Below are 24,912 nucleotides of genomic sequence, written 5' to 3'. Positions count from 1 at the left end.
ATGAATGGCACCTCATATTTATGCCTGTGTGACAATCAATGTGTGTGTGTATGGAGTGCTGTTGCTAAGGCAAAGTGTGTGTGTGTGTCAGCGTATTGAATGGTTCAGTGCTGCAGGAGATCCGGTTACAGATACCAGAGCAGACTATTAATCTGTCTGGCAGAGAGACAGACACGGGCTCCCAAGACTGACCACAGAGGCTGCTGTGCCAATCACATATACTGGATTGCAGCAAGAGTAGTGTGTGCATGCTGCTGTGAAGGACTGTCCACTTTGCAACCACACACACAAACACATTCTGTACATTGATAGAAACAATTACATTGACATTAGACCTACATTCAAACCCAACAACTCGGAACAGCCAAGTCTTACACAAAAAAACAAAATACCACAAATGTGCAGAAGAATCTCTTTAATATACCATTAGCTGTGCTTTATTGCATTTTTAACAACATATAAAACACAAAAATGTTTAGGGAAAGTCTGCAAGGCTTCTGCAAATGAATCTATCAAACTGCTCAAGTATAACCAGTCAAGTACATTTACTGTCTAAACATCTTCCCCATTCCTATGTTGAGAATTCCCAGGGCAGACTTGACAGTTCTGGCTTAACCCTTTAGATTAACCGGGTTCAGGCAGCACAGAGGGAACTCACTTCATGGACCCAGTGGAGGAGAGTATGAGTGGGTCCCAGCGAGCGCTGTGCTGCCGTGTTGGCGGGCGGACTGAACCCAGCCCAACACAAACCCAGACAACGCCTCTGACTGGGCCAGCCGCTGGTAATGGGATTAAAGAGAAACAAAAAGGATGGAAACCATGGGCTAAGGTTTCTCCTTCCTGCATTACCCTCGCCGTGTTAAAAGGCATTTCCTGTGGAATGATTCCATCCTTCTGCGGAATATCTCCACGGATGAGTAAAGAAGGGTAGAGGGGAAGGCAAGCTTGAGGTTTAGGTTACCAGGCCTGCTCTGGCTCAGACAGTGGCCGTTTTCCTTCCCATCCTTAAAGCTAGAATCCTTAGTTGAATCAATAACAAAGCGGTCTTCCCACCTCTGTTTTGGTAAAAAGCTGAGGGATGGGCCTGGAGAAAATGATAACACTCAAATGCATATATAATCCTTTCATCTGTTGGTCTGACTATCCATGATATCAAAAGGATAGCTTTAACCATGTTCAAAGGCTGTTTGTTTACATTACATTGTTGACAAACATTGGCGTAAAACAAGCATATATATTTTGGGTTCTGATGGGGTATGACAGTTGAACTAAGCTCATGGGGAATTTATAAGTTATATTCTTCAAAATCAATGGGTATGTAATTTATTCATAAGTACAAAAATGTATGTAGCAACTAAGGATTCTAGATTTAAACAGATTAACCTCTCCTGAACAGCCCATGTAAGAGCCGATTACAAAGCTTTGGGTAGACAAAAAAAATTAAACTTCCCAAAGGAGAACTTTTGTTACACCAATATAGAAATTGGTTGATTTGTTTGTGTTGTTCCCTAATTTTTCAAATGAAATGCCTCCAAAATCCCTCTAAGAGCACTGCCTTGAATTTGGAATCCTGGATCATGGTCATGGACAGTGTGAACTAGTCTGCCACTTCAAACAGCCTGTGTGTGTGGGGGGGGGGGGCATCCCCTCTAATGGGACTAACAGCGGATCCTGCTGGGGAAAGAGTGGGTACTGGTAGATGCCGGCTTCTAGCCAGTAAAAATGTTTTAAAGCCGATAAATATTAAAATGTTGCCGGGTATATTGCCCGGAAGAAAGGAAATCCATATCAAAATAATGCTTTTTCTTCATTGATGTAAATACCAGTCGATGTGCTCCAACTCCAAATATGGGCTACTTCATAGGCTAATAAATCCTCAAGTATTAGTGGGTTTCTATTTTTACTCATGCAAAATACGCGAGTTCCTCATAATGGACTTCATCCAAGTGTACCCCGGCTAAGCAAAATTGCCAAAGACTGTGTTGACCATCCCCGTTGTCAGTGTGACTGCCGAGAGGCGATTCCTTCTCCAAAACAGACTGCCTCAAGATGGCGCCTTCTCGAAGACAAAGTAACAAGGCTGATGTGCATCGAGCTGCTCCAAGTGGTTGGATCATTTTGACTTCCCAACAGCAGCGGGTCACTGAGCAGGCCAAGGTCCACCGGAAACGGAAGTAACTTAGAGGCAAATTGTGTGGGTCGGGCCCAGTCCAAGCAGTTCTGCTGCCACCCTAGGGAAGATAAACATATGCCGCCCGTGTCATGTAGGGTAGAAAGATTTGGAATGGATCGATAGACTAGAGTAGAGTAATGATGTGCATCATGCACAATTAGTGCATTTCAGTTAAGCTTATTCAGTAGCACTTGGAAACAAAATTCATTGCTAACTATTCACATCGGAGAGTTACGTTGCAATCACTAGGCAGCCAACTGCCTATCGTAGGAACCAGAGTTATCAATAAGACACGTATATTACACAACATGAGTCACAACCCCACGATAGTTCAATGACAATAAACAGAACATTTATCATCATTCAGAACAGTAAAAACTTTTTTTTTTTTTAAGTGCGATATAAATTTGAACTTTGGATAAAAGTGCTTTCATAAATGCATGGCGCAGGCCTCATTTCATGGGATCATTGTAAAATAAGCTCTCTCGATGAACAAGCCTTACATAAGAAAATTTTGTCAGTCACATTGCCAAATGTTCCTACTGGAAACCCTGGTGGGAACATGGGTTCCCCCAGTCAGATTCCATTATTCCCATTGGAACCACACACAGCACTATCCCTATAGTCATACAAGACATAGTGGATTTCTCCCATAGGAGTCACACAGCATTTGTTCCCAGAGGCTTCAGGTACAAAAAAAAAAAAAAATCGGTTTTCTGCCCCTGACCAAGGCTGTTAACCCACTGTTCCACAGGGTTAAAATGCAGAAACACATTTCAGTTGAAGGCATTCAGTTGCACAACTGACTAGTTTATCACCCTTTCCCATGTTCTCTGGCCTGTACCCTTGCCACAACCAGAAGAAAATATGCCCTTTTTCAACACACACACATACAACTATCAATTTCAATTTCCATTAAGGACATAAAAACAATTGAGGGAGGTTGGATGTCACATTGTGAAATGACGAAGGAGATGAGTGGGGGTGTCTTTTCAGAGTATGTGAAAGCTCTTCAAAGGGGTAACCAGGCTCAAATGCTTTAGAAATGCTTTACTGCCATCCTGAAATGAACACACTTAAATGCAAAAGCTGAGATGAAGTGAGAAGCAACATGCATAAACTGACTAATTCTGTCTCACTAACCCAAGTTTCTCCTACTTTGAACATTAGTGTGTATGTATTAGTGCCAACAATCCAATTGACTCATTACACGAGAGGCCAAACATATGGTTGAAGCCAAGTGTGTTTTCAATGTAACATAATAGGAGGAAGTTCCGTTTCAAAGCAATTAGACTGAGTGATCTATTTTCACAATATGGGGGATGAGTAACCAAGCCTGATGCCCACAGTCTATCATTACCCCACCCACTCTGGTGCAGGGGGCAGGATGGACGGGCACCTGCTGTTACTGTGCAGGTCCTGCTGTCACCCACTACATCCAGTCATTTGGACCTGGAACTATGTACAACAGGTTGTCAACAAAACAGCTTCAGTCCAGAAGTGACAGGAGTTGACACAGACGGGCATGATTCTGGACAGCTGGGAAAAAGCCGAGAGGTTGAGGCTCAGTTTGGACTTTAGAAACGGATCTGGATTCCACTGAAAGTCCTGTGTGGCTCAGTTGGTAGAGCATGGGGGGGGGGGGTAAGTTGCTTTGGATAAGAGCTGCTAAATGGCTAAAATGTAAATATAAGGCATTCTTAAAGGGATACTTAGAGATTTGGGCAATTGATGAACTCGTGGATACCATTTTTATGTCTGCGTGCATTTTGAAGGAAGTTGCTAACTAGCGTTAGCGCAATGGCTGGAAGTCTACGGGTAACACTAGTTAGCATTCACTCAAACTACCTCTAAATGTCCTTTATACTGGACACAGAGACATACACTTGGTATCCACAAGTTCATCTGACTCTGGGGAAGTAGATAAAAGGGCCTCATCGACAAAATCTCAATGTATCCCTTTAAGGCTCTAAGCACAAGTTTTTGGCCATGTAAACACTGTCATTTTGGCAGCCAACAGCCTGGCTAGTTCTGTGATAATCCTAACATTCCTGGTTCACATCCTTACTGAAGCACTAAAAACAGCAGGTTTCCTTTCAGAAGCCAGAACATGACAGTCCATGGAGAATCAAAGAATAATCAAGCGAGTCAGACACTGGAAATGCTAACAAGTATAGAAGAAAAAGGCTGCACAGAGCCCCACAGCATGTAGACTCGCTAGTATACTACTGCAACACTTTTGGAAGCAGATATCATGTGTAAGGTTATTTGCTTTACAATGAAATCCAAATGCCTTAGATTGTGGGTTCTATTACAAGAGAACACTACGTCTTTTTCTTATCTGAAGCAGACCTTGATCAAAATACCGGTTAATCCTACATAATTGATTATGTGCTGCAGATTTAGGATGACATGCACATCTGTTCCTTACAACAGTATATAAACACACTGGTGCACGTCCACTTGCATGCACATAGCCCTCCTCCTTGCACTCCTCCCAACGCCAGGCTCACATCCGCCACCAAGCCTGGTGATACTCTGGTAGGCTTAGCTTGGGTTCTCAGGGGTTTGATTACATGAGAGAGAACAGTCTTTCACCTCCCACAGAAAAAGCCCTGCCTCTCCTCACTGTTTTCCAGGGGGGCTCTGGCCATCTGTCCCCTTGTTGTCTCCTCCCTGGTCCTACCCTGCCTGGGCTGGACAACGGGAAAGCTGCTGGGCGTACAATAGCAGTGCCACTGTAACTCTCCCCATTTTATTTAACCCAGCAAACCTGTGGGGAATCAGAGGAATAGCCATTGTTCTCAGGAGGCGTGCCATTGTGGGAATTCCAACATTCCAGCACAATGGCTCTGGGCAGCCTGGGTTGTAATTAGAAAAAAAACTTTAAGAAAAGTGCTAAGCCTTCCTCTGATGCAGGACTTTACTTCACATGAGCAAAACAAAGCCCATACACAAGACAGTAGCTAGTGTGAAAGGGACAGTTGTGCAACAGTACCATCCTCACTGAGCATCTAACCAACTGTGCACATTGAGTATCTATCTATAAGCTATGCCCCCTGGCCTATAAAGAATGTTTTTGGGGAGGACTTTATCCAAGAGTACAATTTCACATTATGGCCCATCCTGTTTACGGTCTGTAAGCTTAGAAGTTACCATCACAAAAAGCAAATGTGTGCCCTCATCAGTTAATCCATTGGTGTGTTTCTGTAGGCTATTTGTGTACGGTCCTAAGTTTAACAAAGTGTTTTTTTGCCTTGCAGGGCTTATCTTGAACAAAGATAACACTTTTAACCTGGTTCTCCAACATGATAAATGTCTTAAGGAGAGTGACAAAAAAAAAGCCCCGTCTGTCGAGGGGAGATGGACGATGACGGCGCAGAGATCACACTCATGTCGTGTGGTAAGATAAACACAACCTCATCCTGGCCCTACTCCCCATGCAGGCTCCAGTCACACTGGGGATACCTCACTCAGCAGATAAGATGGCGAGACACTGACAGAGGTCAAGGAGGTTGGATTCTAGGGCTGTGATAGAAAAGGGGAGTTTTGACCTGTGGATATACTTGCTGACCTGCAGGCATGTGACAAAGATGGAACGATAGAGAACTACACCAAGGGGAGTGAACAACAGAAAGAGCCACAGGCTCAAACTCTGACAGTCACTCCTGGCTGAGTTCCCAAGCACCAAACGCGTCAGTCACATCCACGTTTCAACAGGACATAAACGGAAAGACCAGTTATGGGTTGCTGAGTTTCTTCCTGTAATGGAGATCCAATGAAGTCCTTTCTCACAGCTCAGAGAGGCTGCCCCTGCATAAGCTTGTGTACAACAATCAGAGGTCATACACGTCAATGCGCAGAATGACTTCTATGGGCATTCTTATTCAGTGAGGTCTGGGTCTCGGACTGGAGCAGGAGCTGTGAGTAATGCTGTGGTTCTAGAACTACCTCTCCCGCCTACTAAACACTGCAGCCAGCCAGCTAGCTAGCCACGCTGCTCATTACCTCGCACGTAAACAACCACTAAAGAGAGTAACAAAGGGCCACAAAAATGGCAGAAATTCCCTGTCACTCCACCACGCCCCAGCTTTCTCCATGCTTATAATGTTGTTTGTTTGTCCTGGGACGATTGTTTTTAACAAAGTCTTTGTGCAATTGTAACACACCTCCCAGAGCTTGCCAAAGTCATCTGAAAAACCATCTTAAGTCAACTTCACTCAAACCCCCCACCCCCCCAAAAAGGCACCTATACTGTCACTATATAGCCAGGCTAAAACATATGTAGTATTCTTCGCTGAGGATGTCTCTTCAGTCGTCACAGAGATAGGTTTCCTCTGCCTTGCTGGGATGAGACATGGTGTTCTATCATGCCCAGCCATGTAAAAAGAGAGCTGACCAGGAAACACTCCTGCCCCTTATTTATAGACAATAGACAGACTGCCTGTACAGTATAGTGAGTGACCTTTATTTATAGACAGAAATAGACTGGCTGTGTAGTGAGTGAGTGATCTTCACTCCTCATGTCAGGTGTATGATCATGGTGGCCTGGCCAGTTTAACAGGGATGTCATGGGACTACCTTTAAGATTCTCTGAAGGGGAACAAAGAGAGTACACAACTTTCCAAACCTCCAAATCTGGCTTTTAGTTCAGTTCTAACAGGCTGTTAAACAGTCAGAAAGGACCAGAAAAAAGATCTGCCATTAACTGCCAAGCGAAGAGAGTATTTCCTTGTCCAAATCTAAAAATGAACCAGGCATCCCATTTCTGACCTCCCCATAATCGGGCAGGCCTGCCTCCCGCTTGGCCCAGGCACATACACTATTTGTTTTTACCCACGATGTGCATTCTCTCAGCTAAACCAGGCTTTAGCAGTAACCCTGCTCTTTGTGCCGGTCCCAAACACTCACAATGACTGCCAGCGCAGCCCTCAACCACGGCTGGGCCCGGTAAACAAACAACGGGAGCGTAGCCATGATAACGGGTCTGGTGGGGAGTTGGAGACTTGAGATGGGGGGGGGGTGGAGGAGAACGGACATTCCGTTTAGAAAGATTTACAGCCTACACGCATCCAGGTCAGGGAAGGAGACAAGGGTCAAAGAGATTGAGTAACTTTACTCTGTCGTCCCTCCCACTGAAGACCATTAAGTCGTCAGCACACACAGGACATACATACACACAACAAGCTGAGAATCAACACACCACAATGGTTGTACTGCTTTCATTGAGATTTCGCAGCCACCCAAATGTTCTCTTCCTCAGATTACATGCTGTACATTACAGCTGAATAGAAACTACGCAATAGGAATCCCCCGCAGCTAGCACTCAGATCCTGTGGAACAGAGAGAACGAGTTCAAAAGAGAGCGGGGCGTTGAGATGAGTCGATCCTGTTCTCCGTGTGGGAGAGACTGAAGGTGAGTCATCTTCAGTGGGATGTCATCTGTGAGCGACAGCGTGACCAGCCAGTGTGACACCCACAGGGCACGACGCAGACAGCTATCCCACTGAAAGGCAGAGACGCACCACAGACTCCTACTCTGCCATGTTAATGACCTACCTGTCTCTCTCTCTCTCCCTCTGACACACACACACACACAAAATAATGTGTTTCTGGATCTCTTATGATATGTTAGTGACACAAAGAAATATACTCTCATAAATCATGAATGATTGAGTAGTTCCTTGTGACGGCAGGACAGACACACAGCAATCCTTTTTCACCACAAAACACACCCTGTTAATTTCCTGTTCCGCGTCACCCAATACTGTCGTGAATAAGAGTGACTGACCGAGTTACTGTCATTTTAACCCACAGAAATTCTGTCAACATAAAATGTACTGTTGACTGGAAATTGTTCTAAAATTACAAACAGAGGTAAAACGAGGTGAAAAGAGTCCTAGCTATAGGATTGTGTTGGACCACTGAAAATGGCACTATTTTCCTTGAGATGGGAGATACCAGTAGTTTGAGCAGTAATACATTACATGCGATACTACAAAGGCAGACATTACATAGGTTAATGTCAACCAACCTGAGGAATGCAATCTCTAGGTTACTGTTACAGGTTACTGCCTGTGTTTGGTAGAATGTAGACGTGCCTATATGCCCTTAAAGCAGTAATCAGCAATTTAAAAAATAACCAAGCATCTCCCCACCCCTGTTTCGGTAAAAAGCAGAGAGATGGGGCTGGAGAAATGTAAATCACTTTCAAATTCATAGACAGAGCTATGGATGCAATGACTGACCATCCATGATATCAAAATGACAGGTTTAACCATGTTGAGGCTTTAGTGTTTATTTACATTTCCTTTGTTTACAAAGATTGGAGTGAAACCAGCTTATATTTTAGGTTCTGATGGTCTGACAGTTTGACTTCAATGGATGAAGCAAAAGCAGACTGCCCCTTTAACATGCTGTTAAACATTACATACAACCGTGGAGAAAGAATGACTGTTTACGCCTATTTTAGAACTAAATTTCTCAATTATTCAACGTGTTCATTTTGTTTTAGCATGAGAGCACCTAAGATAAATGGGCTAACACCAACAGGTTATGGCGGAATGAGAAGACTTGCATGTGTATAGGAAGTGTGTTCTTAACCGAGAGAGGCTGAACAGTCATTCTAGCTCAGGCATTTAAATCCTTTAAAAAAATGAAACTGGTAGCATAAGTGCATAAAAGGACATCATGCTTGTTTTCACTGCTGATTCACAGAGGCAGTAGTTCGGTCCAGTAGCAGAACACATTCCTGTCATATCCAGTGGCTGTTAGAGCATAGTTCACTCCATAGTGCTTTAATAGTACCAACACCACCACGGTAGTGAGCATTTTGAGGCCTTACAGGCCTGCCCGCACTGTACGTCAGATTCCTAACACCGGCTACACCATAAAGGCTCAAAATGTCTGACGGAACTTTGTCGGAGCCTACGACAGTACGTAGTGGTACTTCAAAATCGGCAGACCTAGTCACGAGGAACGAGCAAAGACCACGACAATTGTTTGCAACTTAAGAGTTCGCCCACAACGTGGAAATTGTCTGGCGCAGCAAAATCATGCCTATACAAAACATGTCGTTAACATAGACTTTCTACGGTGAGGTCAAAATAAATACCAACCATTCCCATTACAACAGTCCAGGAATATCACTCATACGATTCCGAAGTTGAGGTACACCATCTCTCTCACAGCTCTCTGCATGGGCAGTTAGCCACTATGGCTGCAGTGACCCATCTGTGCCCAGAGCAGTGCCACCTAAGGTTGCGATTATTCCCACAATGTTAAGCTCTGTGTGTTTCAGAGGCCAATGCTCTTAGGGCAGACTGGGGCCAAACCTCTAGAAGCACCACTAAGCTCAGATGATCTGGGAGATTTGCAATTCACATTGGGATTTGAATGAAAAGCTAACTGCCCTGCCCAGTTTGACAGAGGCACAAGGAAGGTGACCCCCTCTAACCTTCCAAAGCATTATAAAATGAGCATCAACCAATTCTGGTTTACAGTTTGGAACCTTTTATGAGCCTCTCACACAATATAGTCTTCATTGTGTACGTTCTAATTAAAATCTTTGGCCTAACCACCAACCCAATACTGTTGCACACAACAAACTGGACAATGGAGAAATATAATCTATTGGTGACTGATTGAGAAGTCCCCATATTGCAAGCTCTTCCACATCAGGTTAACACATGGGCTTGTCAGAAACAGGACAGGCAGGGCGAAACCACTGCCATCACTTTCAGGTTCCTGTCCCTCAGGGAGAATCCTCTTACACAGCTTCCCTGAAGTCTAAAGCCTTTAAAAAAAAGGGAAGTTACACATATCTCTAGATCAACAGATTACAATAGGTCCACCCTAAAAAGGAGAATGAGAGGATTACTGGACATTCGTTTCTGCCAAAATTAGTTATCTTAACGATTTCCATGGAATAACCTGCCTCATTCTTTACTTCCTTCTTTGAAGATGGACCCTGGTGTATGGAGGGGGGGGGGGGGCAGTCCTGTGGTATTTAGCCCAGTTTAGTTCAAATGAACACATGCTTCTCTACTGGCTGTATATATAGTCGATGCAGGTTATTACATAAAGCCTAGGTCATTGTGAGGACTTTTTTTTTTATGTAGCCATGCTGGTACAGAAGAGCGAGAGATAGGCATTATGTGTGGTAGAGAGGGGCATTATCATGTGTGGTAGAGGGGCATTATCATGTGTGGTAGAGAGAGGCATTGTGTGTGGTAGAGAGGGGCATTATCATGTGTGGTAGAGGGGCATTATCATGTGTGGTAGAGGGGCATTATCATGTGTGGTAGAGGGGCATTATCATGTGTGGTAGAGAGGGGCATTATGTGTGGTAGAGAGGGGCATTATCATGTGTGGTAGAGGGGCATTATCATGTGTGGTAGAGAGAGGCATTATGTGTGGTAGAGAGGGGCATTATCATGTGTGGTAGAGGGGCATTATCATGTGTGGTAGAGGGGCATTATCATGTGTGGTAGAGAGAGGCATTATGTGTGGTAGAGAGGGGCATTATCGTGTGTGGTCGAGAGGCATTATCGTGTGTGGTCGAGAGGCATTGTCGTGTGTGGTCGAGAGGCATTATCGTGTGTGGTCGAGAGGCATTATCGTATGTGGTCGAGAGAGGCACATGGCTCAATAAGCTCTGTTCTGAGTCTGTTCACACCGCCACCCGGCAATTGCCTGATAAGGATCATGAAGATCAATGCCAACACCTCACAAGATAAGGCCTCGGACATCCTCCAGAGGCAAAGCCACTGGGCACGTCACACTAAAGTACACACACACACAACACCAATTTGGCATGTCAGTGCTATTCTAAAAAATGACACCCTCCTCCTCTGGCTGGTACAGTCCTGATTTTTGACACTTCCATCCTGTGACCACATTGGGACGGATGTAGGCCACTAGATCATCTGCTCTCTAATCGTGGTCCACCAACAGGTTGTTGTTGTTGCTTAAGAACAAACCTGTCGCTACATTTCTCACACCAATTACAACAGTCAGCTTGCAAGAGTCTTTGATTGGAGTATTCTATTGTCAAACACTGAAAACGTCAGACATACTGTAACACTATATTGCTGATGTCTTTCTTAAACTAAAGTCAGTAAAACTCACATTACTATGAAAGCCTCTTCTTACTCACCAACTTGAACAGTAGTTGTGATTGCATATTTGGAATGCCTGAGCAAACCTGGTAGACTCTGCTGTGAGTAGGAGGATAAAAAATAGAGTAAGTTTGTAAGTGTGAAACTACTCAGCTGAGATTTGGACTAAACATTCTCTGATCAGCACTAGCTCTCCTCAGTCTGGGCATTAGGAGCAGCAGGTAGACTAGTGGTTAAGAGCATTGGGCTAGTAACCCAAATGTCGCTGGTTAGAATCCCCGAGCAGACTAGGTGAAAAATCTGTCGATGTGCCCATGAGCAAGGCACTTAACCGCTCCTGTAAGTCCCTCTGGATAAGAGTGTCTGCTAAATTTCTTAAATGTAATGTGAATGGATTCAAGATTATATTTGGGAAATGACTAGTCTGCCATCAACTTCAACACCCAGTGTGGTCCTGCTAGTGTTATTGGGAACAATTGCAAAGGAAAATATAAAAATATATAAATGTATTAAAGTGAATTTCACAATATTAGTGCATAGTAGGATAGTCTACTTGAAGACCTGGTGAGAAAGGTGCTGCAGGACATCCAGTCAAAAATAATGTTAAATTCAGAGATTTAACTGACCTTTCACAATAAAGGGAACACTAAAATAACACATCCTAGATCTGAATGAATGAAATATTCTTATTAAATACTTTTTTCTTTACATGTGCTGACAACAAAAATCACACAAAAATGATCAATGGAAATCAAATTTATCAACCCATGGAGGTCTGGATTTGGAGTCACACTCAAAATTAAAGTGGAAAACCACACTACAGGCTGATCCAACTTTGATGTAATGTCCTTAAAACAAGTCAAAATGAGGCTCAGTAGTGTGTGTGGCCTCCACGTGCCTGTATGACCTCCCTACAACGCCTGGGCATGCTCCTGATGAGGTGGGCGATGGTCTCCTGAGGGATCTCCTCCCAGACCTGGACTAAAGCATCCGCCAACTCCTGGACAGTCTGTGGTGCAACGTGGCGTTGGTGGATGGAGCGAGACATGATGTCCCAGATGTGCTAAATTGGATTCAGGTCTGGGGAACGGGCGGGCCAGTCCATAGCATCAATGCCTTCCTCTTGCAGGAACTGCTAACACACTCCAGCCACATGAGGTCTAGCATTGTCTTGCATTAGGAGGAACCCAGGACCAACCGCACCAGCATATGGTCTCACAAGGGGTCTGAGGATCTCATCTCGTAGCCTGACTGCCATTAGGTACCCTCTGGTAAGCACATGGAGGGCTGTGCGGCCCCCCCCAAAGAAATGCCACCCCACACCATGACTGACCCACCGCCAAACCGGTCATGCTGGAGGATGTTGCAGGCAGCAGAACGTTCTCCACGGCATCTCCAGACTGTCACATTTGCTCAATGTGAATCTGCTTTCATCTGTGAAGAGCACAGGGCGCCTGTGGCGAATTTGCCAATCTTGGTGTTCTCTGGCAAATGCCAAACGTCCTGCACAGTGTTGGGCTGTAAGCACAACCCCCACCTGTGGATGTCGGGCCCTCATACCACCCTCATGGAGGTGAGCAGACATGCACATTTGTGACCTACTGGAGGTCATTTTGCAGGGCTCTGGCAGTGCTCCTCCTGCTCCTCCTTGCACAAAGGCGGAGGTAGCGGTCCTGCTGCTGGGTTGGCCTCCTCCGTGTCTCCTGATGTACTGGCCTGTCTCCTGGTAGCGCCTCCATGCTCTGGACACTACGCTGACAGACACAGCAAACCTTCTTGCCACAGCTCGCATTGATGTGCCATCCTGGATGAGCTGCACTACCTGAGCCACTTGTGTGGGTTGTAGACTCCGTCTCATGCTACCACTAGAGTGAAAGCACCGCCAGCATTCAAAAGTGACCAAAACATCAGCCAGGAAGCACAGGAACTAAGAAGTGGTCTGTTGTCACCAACTGCAGAACCACTCCTTTATTGGGGGTGTCTTGCTAATTGCCTATAATTTCCACCTGTTGTCTATTCCATTTGCACAACAGCATGTGAAATGTATTGTCAACCAGTGTTGCTTCCTAAGTAGACAGTTTGATTTCACAGAAGTGTGATTGACTTGGAGTTACACTGTGTTGTTTAAGTGTTCCCTTTATTTTTTGGAGCAATATATATATATATATATATTTATTAATTTCAAATATTTAAAATATTTTTAATTGCAACAATTTCAAATATTTTACTGTGTTACAGTTCATATAAGGAAATCAGTCAATTTAAATACATTCATTAGCCCTCATTGTGTATGATGTTTAACTGTATTTTTGTATACAACGCGCTAACATGGGTAGGCCTACACACATAACCCATGGCATCAAATCAAATCAAATTTTATTTGTCACATACACATGGTTAGCAGATGTTAATGCGAGTGTAGCGAAATGCTTGTGCTTCTAGTTCCGTCAATGCAGTAATAACGAACAAGTAATCTAACTAACAATTCCAAAAAACTACTGTCTTATACACAGTGTAAGGGGATAAAGAATATGTACATAAGGATATATGAATGAGTGATGGTACAGAGCAGCATAGGCAAGATACAGTAGATGATATCGAGTACAGTATATACATATGAGATGAGTATGTAAACAAAGTGGCATAGTTAAAGTGGCTAGTGATACATGTATTACATAAGGATGCAGTAGATGATATAGAGTACAGTATATACGTATGGATATGAGATGAATAATGTAGGGTAAGTAACATTATATAAGGTAGCATTGTTTAAAGTGGCTAGTGATATATTTACATCATTTCCCATCAATTCCCATTATTAAAGTGGCTGGAGTTGAGTCAGTGTGTTGGCAGCAGCCACTCAATGTTAGTGGTGGCTGTTTAACAGTCTGATGGCCTTGAGATAGAAGCTGTTTTTCAGTCTCTCGGTCCCAGCTTTGATGCACCTGTACTGACCTCGCCTTCTGGATGATAGCGGGGTGAACAGGTAGTGGCTCGGGTGGTTGATGTCCTTGATGATCTTTATGGCCTTCCTGTAGCGTCGGGTGGTGTAGGTGTCCTGGAGGGCAGGTAGTTTGCCCCCGGTGATGCGTTGTGCAGACCTCACTACCCTCTGGAGAGCCTTACGGTTGAGGGCGGTGCAGTTGCCGTACCAGGCGGTGATACAGCCCGGCAGGATGCTCTCGATTGTGCATCTGTAGAAGTTTGTGAGTGCTTTTGGTGACAAGCCGAATTTCTTCAGCCTCCTGAGGTTGAAGAGGCGCTGCTGCGCCTTCTTCACGATGCTGTCTGTGTGAGTGGACCAATTCAGTTTGTCTGTGATGTGTATGCCGAGGAACTTAAAACTTGCTACCCTCTCCACTACTGTTCCATCGATGTGGATAGGGGGGTGTTCCCTCTGCTGTTTCCTGAAGTCCACAATCATCTCCTTAGTTTTGTTGACGTTGAGTGTGAGGTTATTTTCCTGACACCACACTCCGAGGGCCCTCACCTCCTCCCTGTAGGCCGTCTCGTCGTTGTTGGTAATCAAGCCTACCACTGTTGTGTCGTCCGCAAACTTGATGATTGAGTTGGAGGCGTGCGTGGCCACGCAGTCGTGGGTGAACAGGGAGTACAGGAGAGGGCTCAGAACGCACCCTTGTGGGGCCCCAGTGTTGAGGATCAGCGGGGAGGAGATGTTGTTGCCTACCCTCACCACCTGGGGGCGGCCCGTCAGGAAGTCCAGTACCCAGTTGCACAGGGCGGGGTCGAGACCCAGGGTCTCGAGCTTGATGACGAGCTTGGAGGGTAGGCAAGCTGGATTTCTTCCTGTAATCCGTGATTGACTGTAGACCCTGCCACATGCCTCTTGTGTCTGAGCCGTTGAATTGAGATTCTACTTTATCTCTGTACTGGCGCTTAGCTTGTTTGATAGCCTTGCGGAGGGAATAGCTGCACTGTTTGTATTCGGTCATGTTACCAGACACCTTGCCCTGATTAAAAGCAGTGGTTCGCGCTTTCAGTTTCACACGAATGCTGCCATCAATCCACGGTTTCTGGTTAGGGAATGTTTTAATCGTTGCTATGGGAACGACATCTTCAAAACACGTTCTAATGAACTCACACACCGAATCAGCGTATTCGTCAATATTGTTATCTGATGCAATACGAAACATCTCCCAGTCCACGTGATGGAAGCAGTCTTGGAGTGTGGAGTCAGCTTGGTCGGACCAGCGTTGGACAGACCTCAGCGTGGGAGCCTCGTTTTAGTTTCTGTCTGTAGGCAGGGATCAACAAAATGGAGTCGTGGTCAGCTTTTCCGAAAGGGGGGCGGGGCAGGGCCTTATATGCGTCGCGGAAGTTAGAGTAACAATGATCCATGGTCTTTCCACCCCTGGTTGCGCAATCGATTTGCTGATAAAATTTAGGGAGTCTTGTTTTCAGATTAGCCTTGTTAAAATCCCCAGCTACAATGAATGCAGCCTCCGGATAAATCGTTTCCAGTTTGCAGAGAGTTAAATAAAGTTCGTTCAGAGCCATCGATGTGTCTGCTTGGGGGGGGGATATATACGGCTGTGATTATAATCGAAGAGAATTCTCTTGGTAGATAATGCGGTCTACATTTGATTGTGAGGAATTCTAAAATCAGGTGAACAGAAGGATTTGAGTTCCTGTATGTTTCTTTCATCACACCATGTCACGTTGGCCATAAGGCATACGCCCCCACCCCTCTTCTTACCAGAAAGATGTTTGTTTCTGTCGGCGCGATGCGTGGAGAAACCCGTTGGCTGCACCGCCTCGGATAGCGTCTCTCCAGTGAGCCATGTTTCCGTGAAGCAAAGAACGTTACAGTCTCTGATGTCCCTCTGGAATGCTACCCTTGCTCGGATTTCATCAACCTTGTTGTCAAGAGACTGGACATTGGCGAGAAGAATGCTAGGGAGTGGTGCACGGTGTGCCCGTCTCCGGAGTCTGACCAGAAGACCGCCTCGTTTCCCTCTTTTTCTGAGTCGTTTTTTTGGGTCGCTGCATAGGATCCACTTCGTTGTCCTGTTTGTAAGGCAGAACACAGGATCTGCGTCGCGAAAAACATATTCTTGGTCGTACTGATGGTGAGTTGACGCTGATCTTATATTCAGTAGTTCTTCTCGACTGTATGTAATGAAACCTAAGATGACCTGGGGTACTAATGTAAGAAATAACACGTAAAAAAACAAAACTGCATAGTTTCCTAGGAACGCGAAGCGAGGCGGCCATCTCTGTCGGCGCCGGAAGTTATATCTAATCTATGGCTTTAATATGACTGGGAATACAGATATGCATCTGTATATCACAGATCTATGTATCACAGATACCTTAAAAAGGTAGAGGCGTGGATCAGAAAACTGTTTGCCTCATACATCTCCGTTGCAGAGAGTTGGTCAGGTTGTTGATTGTGTACTGCGGAATGTTGTCCCACTCCTCTTCAATGGCTGTGTTAAGTTGCTGGATATTAGCAGGAACTGGTTCAAGCTGTCGTACATGTCAATCTAGAGTATCCCAAACATGCTCAATGGTTGACATGTCTGGTGAGTATGCAGGCTGGGACATTTTCAGCTTCCAGGAATTGTGTACAGATCCTTGCGACATGGGGACGTGCATTATGCTGAAAAATGAAGTGATGGCGGTGGATGAATGGCACAACAATGGGCCTCAGGGTCTCGTCACAGTATCTCTGTGCATTCAAATTGCCGCCGATAAAATGCAATTGTGTTCATTGTCCATAGCTTATGCCTGCCCATACCATAACTCCACCAACATGGGGCACTCTGTTCACAACTTTGACATCAGCAAACCGCTCGCCCACACGATGCCATGCATGTTGTCTGTGGTTGTGAGGCCAGTTGGACATACTAACAAATTCTCTGAAAGGATGTTGGAGGCGGCTTATGGTAGAGAAAATAAATGATCTGACAACAGCTCTGGTGGACATTCCTGAGTCAGCATGCCAATTGCAGACTCCCTCAACTTGAGCGACATCTGTGGGATAGTGTTATGTAATAACTGCAAATTATCCCCAGAACAAGGTGAATCTGAATAATGATCATGCTGTTTAATCAGCTTCTTGATATGCCACACCTGTCAGGTGGATGGATTATCTTAGCAAAGGAGAAATGCTCACAAACAGGGATGTAAACAAATGTGCGCACAAAATTGGAGAGAAATAAGCTTTTTGTGCATATGTGACATTTCTGGTGGGATCTTTTATTTCAGCTCATGAAACCAACACTTTACATGTGTTTATAGTGTTGTTCAGTGTAGATTAATGGACCATTACTAATCAGCTTCATAAAATGAAGACAACCAACGACTTTTGACCCAACACACACAAAAGTAACCATGATCCCTCCGAAGAAAACAACCTTAGGACGATTAGCACAGGCAGCATTGGTGTTTGCTGAGTTTATACTGCATGTGAAGCACCAATGGCCTGTTGTCATTTTAGGCACAGAGGCTGTCTTATGGCAGTCCAGTGAACAGAGCCAGTGGTAAGACCCTCCAATAGAGAACTGCCGAGTCAGATAGCCAGTGTGAAGACTGACGAGTAGGGCCTGTCTACTGAACAAATTGTCCCTCCATCCACTGGGCACACAGGGTAACCCCAAACAATCCCTTTAGCACATCTATCTACACACAGGCACTGAACAGGAACACTAGAAGGCCTACACACCAGGTTTGCATCATTCAGCAACTACTGAAGAGTAGACGGATGTGGATTTTCAGTCTAGGGCAATGAAATATGTAGGAACTATCAAATAACTTTACTCTGGAAAATGAAGGCCCTAGGATATATCAAACAACATTTCAGATGCTGTTTCTTTTGACATAAAGACTATTCACAAGAGGCACTTCTATCCTGCTATGATGTTTCATATAGGGGAGTGTTGCTGCATATCTGTGACTGACGATACTTCTCATGACAGTAGTAGCAGAGTCACTTTGCATGCCAATGCTATGACAGGGTTCAGGTAGTTCAAAGAAAATAGTCCTTAGGTGATGTCATACATTTCCATAACCGGCATTCCAGGTTTGATTCTCACATTAAGAATATGCTGGGTGTACCAATACAGCATTGTGCGAGTTGTGCTGTGTGTTTAACCAAATATTACAGGAAAATAGTTTGTGGTTTCCAGTGTTACAACAATTTTGTCTGATGGCTAATAGAGATTAAGACAATTATGATTAAATTAATTCAGTTTATATTCTTCAACTCTATTGTGCCTCCAGTAAAACAAACTGTTGTAACACATTGTGCTTGCCAAATAGAGATATATAAAAATAACTGCACTGTTTTTGGTTAATACTGTTATTGCAAAAGTTCTCTCCTCAAAGAACAGTGCAAGAGGCACAGCCAGAGGCAATTTGTCTGGAAACGTTGGTCCACCTGTGTCATGATAATTGTTTGTCAAAGTGTTTGTCAAAGATCAAACAGCTGTTACGTGTTAACACTTTTAAATTAAACTCACAAACATTAGCAATATATTATTTCCCTTTGTTCTCTGTGCAACAAGTTGACAACGACGATAGTTGGCGGCAGCACATAGAGGCAGTTTCTACGAAACATGAGCTTTAACAAATGCATTGCAGGGGTCCGCGAATGAGGCGGATTGAGTTGTTTCAAGTTTCAGATAGCGGTTAACATGGACAATTATTGTGAATTGGGCAGTGTGTGAAAGTGATCCAAATTTACCTTTCATCCAGTCGACAACTTGCGTTGGTGTCCACTTCGTTATTGGATCCATTGCTTGCATTCCCAGGAAGCGATCTAAAACAACAATTAGAAATTGATACTATAAAACACTGCTTACGGTTGTCTACGATTGTCAATGTATTATAAAACTAGCATTGCTTCTCTGTAGAGCAGCTGTCTTTCTCTATGTGATTCTCTTCACTCTAGCTCGTATTCTCAGTGCACTCAGCGATTGGGAACTCAATCACATCACACATGGTTGGAGGCAGGAGTGAAAACCCCCATAGCTCGTCACTGGGCTTGGGATCAAGTTGCATAGTTTCGCTCAGCTGAAACTACTGAACAGGGCGGAGCAATCAACAACATTGCACCACAAATATGTAGGCTATATCTTACTACATTGACCACCGATAATGAATGTAGCCCTATGGCCGATAACGACGATACTATAATAATACATTATTGCATTCAAAAGTTGAGGGGAAAAAGTACATTCTTGAAGTGCATAGTTCGTTTTTCTTTTCTTTACTGTGTGTTTCTGTCTATGCAGCTTCATATAGCATTTGTTATGGGTAATTTAGCCTTTTTAAAATATATCATAAAAATGATAGACCATGTTTCATCATATCACCTTACTTTTCGTAGCCTACACTTCGATCAGAGTCATTCTTATCAGGCATTGTTTCACAGAACGTTAGAACAGCGCAGTTTAGAAGCAGTTATTTAACAGACTGGTGACAAAGAAATGGGTGACTTGAAACCGTGCGATTGAGAGCATATCAGCGAACGGGGCAATTTTACAGAAAGAGGAACAGCATAACCTGTCCCTTCTTCAGGCCATATAAAATAACAAATTAAATGTCCCTCTTCCACACGTCCATTGGTTGCGGCTCACGGCTGCGCTCTGTCGGTGAGCTAACGTTAGCTATTTGCTCAGCAGGAAACTATAAACCACTTCGGCATTGTACTACTACAGTGCCTTCAGAAAGTATTCACACCCCTTTACTTTTTCCACATTTTGTTGTGTTAAATCCTGAATTTAAAATGTTGTGTCACTGGCCTACACACAATACCCCATCATGTCATAGTGGAATTATGTTTGTAAATATTTTTTTTTAATAAAAAAAAATGAAAAGCTGAAATGTCTTGAGTCAATAAGTAATCAACCCCTTTGTTATGCCAAGCCTTAAAACGTGCTTAACAAGTCACATGATACGTTGCATGGACTCACTCTGTCTGCAATAATAGTGTTTAACATGATTTTTTAATGACTACCTCATCTCTGTACCTCACACATACAATTATCTGTAAGGTCCATCAGTCAAGCAGTGAATTTCAAACACAGATTCAACCACAAAGACCAGGGTGGTTTTCCAATGCCTCGCAAGAAGGGCACCTATTGGCTGTGATAGGAGAAAACTGAGGATGGATCAACAACATTGTAGTTACTCCACAATGCTAACCCTATTGACAGAGTGAAAAGAAGGAAACCTGTACAGAATAAAAATATTCCAAAACATGCATCCTATTTGCAATAAGGCTAAAGTAAAACTGCTCAAGAAATAAACGCCATGTCCTGAATACAAAGTGTCATGTTTGGGGAAAATTCAAAACAACACGTCACTTTGTACGAGTCTTCATATTTTAAAGTGTAGTGGTGGCTGCATCATGTTATGAGTATGCTTGTCATCAAATCAAATCATCGACAAGGACTAGGGAGTTTTTTGTGATAAAAAATAAATTGAATAGCGCTAAGCACAGGCAAAATCATAGAGGAAAACCTTGTTCAATCTGTATTCCAACAAACACTGGAAGACAAATGCACCTTTCAGCAGGACAAAAACCTTAAATACAGGGCCAAATATACACAGGAGTTGCTTACCAAGATGACATTACATGTTCCTCAGTGGCCTAGTTACAGTTTTTTCTTAAATAAGCTTGAAAATCTATGGCAAGACTTGAAAATGCCTGTTTAGCAGTGATCAACAAGCAACTTGACAGAGCTTGAATATTTTTTTAAAGAATAATGTGCAAACATTGAACAATCCAGGTGTGCAAAGCTCTTTGATACTTACCAAGAAAGACTTACAGCTGTAATGTATGCCAAAGGCGATTCTACCTTGTATTGACTCAGGGGTCTGAATACTTATATAAATGAGATATTTCTATATTTCATTTTCAATAAATGTGTTAACATTTCTCAAAAGCCATTTTTACTTTGTCATTATGGGGTGTTGTGTGTAGACGGGTGAGAAAAGCTGTAAAACAACCAAATGTGGAATAAGTCAAGGGGTACGAATACCTTCTGATGGCATAATATGCTTTCCATATTATAACAATGGGGACTTTTTGCCACATAGGAAAGCTACAGTTCCTTCATAATACCAAAGATGTGATTGGTTCTGGAGGTAATACAAAAATGTTAAAGGCAACATGCATACAAAGGCTCATATGGGAAGCAACAGATGATGTGTGAAAGAATAAAGGCACATATACAGTGCATTCGGAAAGTATTCAGACCCTTTGACTTTTACCACAATAAGACCACAGTCTTATTCTAAAATTGATTGAATTTTGTTGTTCCTCAATGTTGTTCCTCATCAATCTACACACAATAGCCCATTACTGACAAAGCGAAGAAACACATTTTTTGAAATGTTTGCAAATGTATATAAAAAAACAAAAAATACCTTTTTTACATAAGTATTCAGACCCAATTTGTTTTTACATGTAACTAGGCAAGTCAGTTAAGAACAAATTCTTATTTACAATGCCTACCCTGGCCAAACCCGGACGACGCTGGGCCAATTGTGAGCCGCCCTATGGGACTCCCAATCACAGCCGGATGTGATACAGCCTGGATTTGAACCAGGGACTGCAGTGCCTTAGACCGCTGCGCCACTCAGGAGCTCAGGTACATCCTGTTTCTATTGATCATCCTTGAGATGTTTCAACAACTTGATTGGAGTCCACCTGTGGTAAATTCAATTGATTGGACATGATTTGGAAAGGCACACACCTGTCCATAGGTCCCACAGTTGACAGTGCATGTCAGAGTAAAAACCAAGCCATGAGGTCAAATCAAATCAAATTTATTTATATAGCCCTTCGTACATCAGCTGATATCTCAAAGTGCTGTACAGAAACCCAGCCTAAAACCCCAAACAGCAAGCAATGCAGGTGTAGAAGCACGGTGGCTAGGAAAAACTCCCTAGAAAGGCCAAAACCTAAGAAGAAACCTAGAGAGGAACCAGGCTATGAGGGGTGGCCAGTCCTCTTCTGGCTGTGCCGGGTGGATGTTCATAAATGACCAGCATGGTCAAATAATAATAATCACAGTAGTTGTCGAGGGTGCAGCAAGTCAGCACCTCAGAAGTAACTGTCAGTTGGCTTTTCATAGCCGATCATTAAGAGTATCTCTACCACTCCTGCTGTCTCTAGAGAGTTGAAAACAGCAGGTCTGGGACAGGTAGCATGTCCGGTGAACAGGTCAGGATTCCATAGCCGCAGGCAGAACAGTTAAAACTGGAGCAGCAGCATGGCCAGGTGGACTGGGGACAGCAAGGAGTCATCATGCCAGGTAGTCCTGAGGTATGGTCCTAGGGGCTCAGGTCCTCCAAGAGAGAGAAAGAAAGAGAGAAAGAGAGAATTAGAGAGAGCATACTTAAATTCACAAAGGACACCAGATAAGACAGGAGAAGTACTCCAGATATAACCAACTGACCCTAGCCCCCCGACACATAAACTACTGCAGCAGAAATACTGGAGGCTGAGACAGGAGGGGTCAGGAGACACTGTGGCCCCATCCGATGATACCCCCGGACAGGGCCAATAGGAAGGATATAACCCCACCCACTTTGCCAAAGCACAGCCCCCACACCACTAGAGGGATATCTTCAACCAGTATAGCCCAGAGTATAGCCCAGAAAGATCTCCGCCACGGCACAACCCAAGGGGGGGGGGGGGGGGGGGGGGGGGCGCCAACCCAGACAGGAAGATCACATCAGTGACTCAACCCACTCAAGTGACGCACCCCTCCTAGGGACGACATGATAGAGCACCAGTATGCCAGTGACTCAGCCCCTGTAATAGGGTTAGAGGCAGAGAATCCCAGTGGAAAGAGGAGAACCGGCCAGGCAGAGACAGCAAGGGCGGTTCGTTGCTCCAGAGCCTTTCCGTTCACCAGGTCGAAGGAATTGTCCATAGACCTCCGAGACAGGATGGTGTCGAGGCACAAATCTGGGGAAGGGTACTAACACATTTCTGCAGCATTGAAGGTCCCCAAGAACACAGTAGTCTCCATCATTTTTAAATGGAATATGTTTGGAACCCCCAAGACACTTCCTAGGGCTGGCCACCTGGCCAAACTGAGAAGTTGGGGGAGAAGGGTCTTGGTCAGGCAGGTGACCAAGAAACCGATGGTCACTCTGAAGGAGCTCCTGAGTTCCACTGTGGAGATGGGAGAATCATCTCTGCAGAGATGCACTCCTCCAATCAGACCTTTATGGTAGAGTACTCCTCAGTAAAAGGCACATGACAGCCTGCTTGTAGTTTGCCAAAAGGCTCCTAAAGACTCTCAGACCATGTGAAACAAGATTCTCTGGTCTTATGAAACCAAGATTGAAGCAAAACCAACCAAAACCTGGCACCATCCCTATGGTGAAGCATGGTGGTGACAGCATCATGCTGTCGGGATGTTTTTCAGCATCAGTGACTGGGAGACTAGTAAGTTTTGAGGGAAAGATGAACGGAGCAAAATACAGAGATATTCTTGATGAAAACCTGCTGCAGAGCGCTCAGGACATCAGACTGGGGTGAAGGTTCACCTTCTAACAGAACAACAACCCTAAGCACACAGCCAAGACAATGCAGGAGTGGCTTCGGGACAAGTCTCTGAATGTCCTTGAGTGGCCCAGCCAGAGCCCGGACTTGAACCCTATCGAGAGACCTGAAAACAGCTGTGCAGCGACACTCCCCATCCAACCTGACAGAGCTTGAGAGGATCTGCAGAGAAGAATAGGAGAAACTCCCCAAATACAGGTGTGCCAAGCTTGTGGGGTCATACCCAAGAAGATTCGAGTCTGTAATCTCTCCCAAAGGTGCTTCAACAAAGTACTGAGTAAAGGGTCTGAACACTTATGTAAATGTGATATTTCAGATTTTAGTTTTATAAATTAGCAAACATTTCTATAAATCTGTTTTTGCTTTGTCATTATTGGCTATTGTGTGTAGATTGATGAGGTAAAATAACAATGTTGTCCCTTTTAGAATAAGGCTGTAGTGTAACAAAATGTGGAAAGTCAAGGGGTCTGAATACTTTCTGAATGCACTGTATATGCTGTTAAAGTAAACAATGCAGTTGATACAATAACTATTTACTTGTTTGAGTCTATATTTATCCCAACTTTTACTCGATTTTACTCACTTCCTATCTATCCCCATAACTGTCTAACAATGAAACACTTAAAAACCCATGAGGCAGGGGTCAGCAACAAGTGGTCCCTGGGCCAAATCGGCCCGCGAGTAAAACATTAGATTTTTGTTCAATAATCACCAGGAATTCAGAAAAAAAAATGTTGGATATCTGTTCCAAAGTTATAAAAAAACAGAAGTGATCGTGTCTCAACCTAATCAGGGAATTAAATTGTTATTTTCAAATACAGTCTCTTTTTGGCCTTAGTTGTCATCAATTTGCAGTGTACAAATTATTATAAATATTTTCCTCCCCCGACCATTCACTCCAACAAACAACGGCCTGCGGTTAAATCTAGTTACCTACCCCTGCCATAAGGCGTATTCCAGCGTCTTTCCGTAATTAGATCCTGCCTGTTATGATTTGTTGAACCCTTTCTATTCATGTTTTGGGTGTTGGCTGACTTTTATATGTTTCCAAAGTTTCCCAGAGACTGATG

The 24,912-nt window shown here is 44.0% G+C and overlaps 1 protein-coding gene across 6 annotated transcripts in view; it reads right to left on the bottom strand.

Annotated features, from left to right (window-relative positions):
• Positions 1–19,883, bottom strand: part of LOC109894597 (connector enhancer of kinase suppressor of ras 3) — a 90,378-nt gene extending 70,495 nt beyond the window's left edge. For 2 of the 6 annotated variants that reach the window (XM_031829062.1, XM_020488199.2), the window contains exons 1-2: positions 19,632–19,883; positions 19,001–19,075 (exon numbers count right to left, since the gene is read on the bottom strand). In XM_031829062.1, coding sequence (XP_031684922.1) covers positions 19,001–19,061 — 61 coding nt within the window. In that variant the 5' untranslated portion in view covers positions 19,062–19,075; positions 19,632–19,883. Of the gene's footprint in view, positions 1–19,000; positions 19,322–19,631 lie in introns of those variants that run through there. The other 4 variants (XM_031829061.1, XM_031829064.1, XM_031829060.1 and 1 more) reach the window with 2 other exon arrangements.
• Between the last annotated feature and the right edge of the window lie 5,029 nt (positions 19,884–24,912).

Source organism: Oncorhynchus kisutch, linkage group LG7, assembly GCF_002021735.2.
Source record: "Oncorhynchus kisutch isolate 150728-3 linkage group LG7, Okis_V2, whole genome shotgun sequence".
Lineage (NCBI taxonomy): Eukaryota > Metazoa > Chordata > Actinopteri > Salmoniformes > Salmonidae > Oncorhynchus > Oncorhynchus kisutch.
This window is presented reverse-complemented; position numbering and strand designations above follow the sequence as displayed.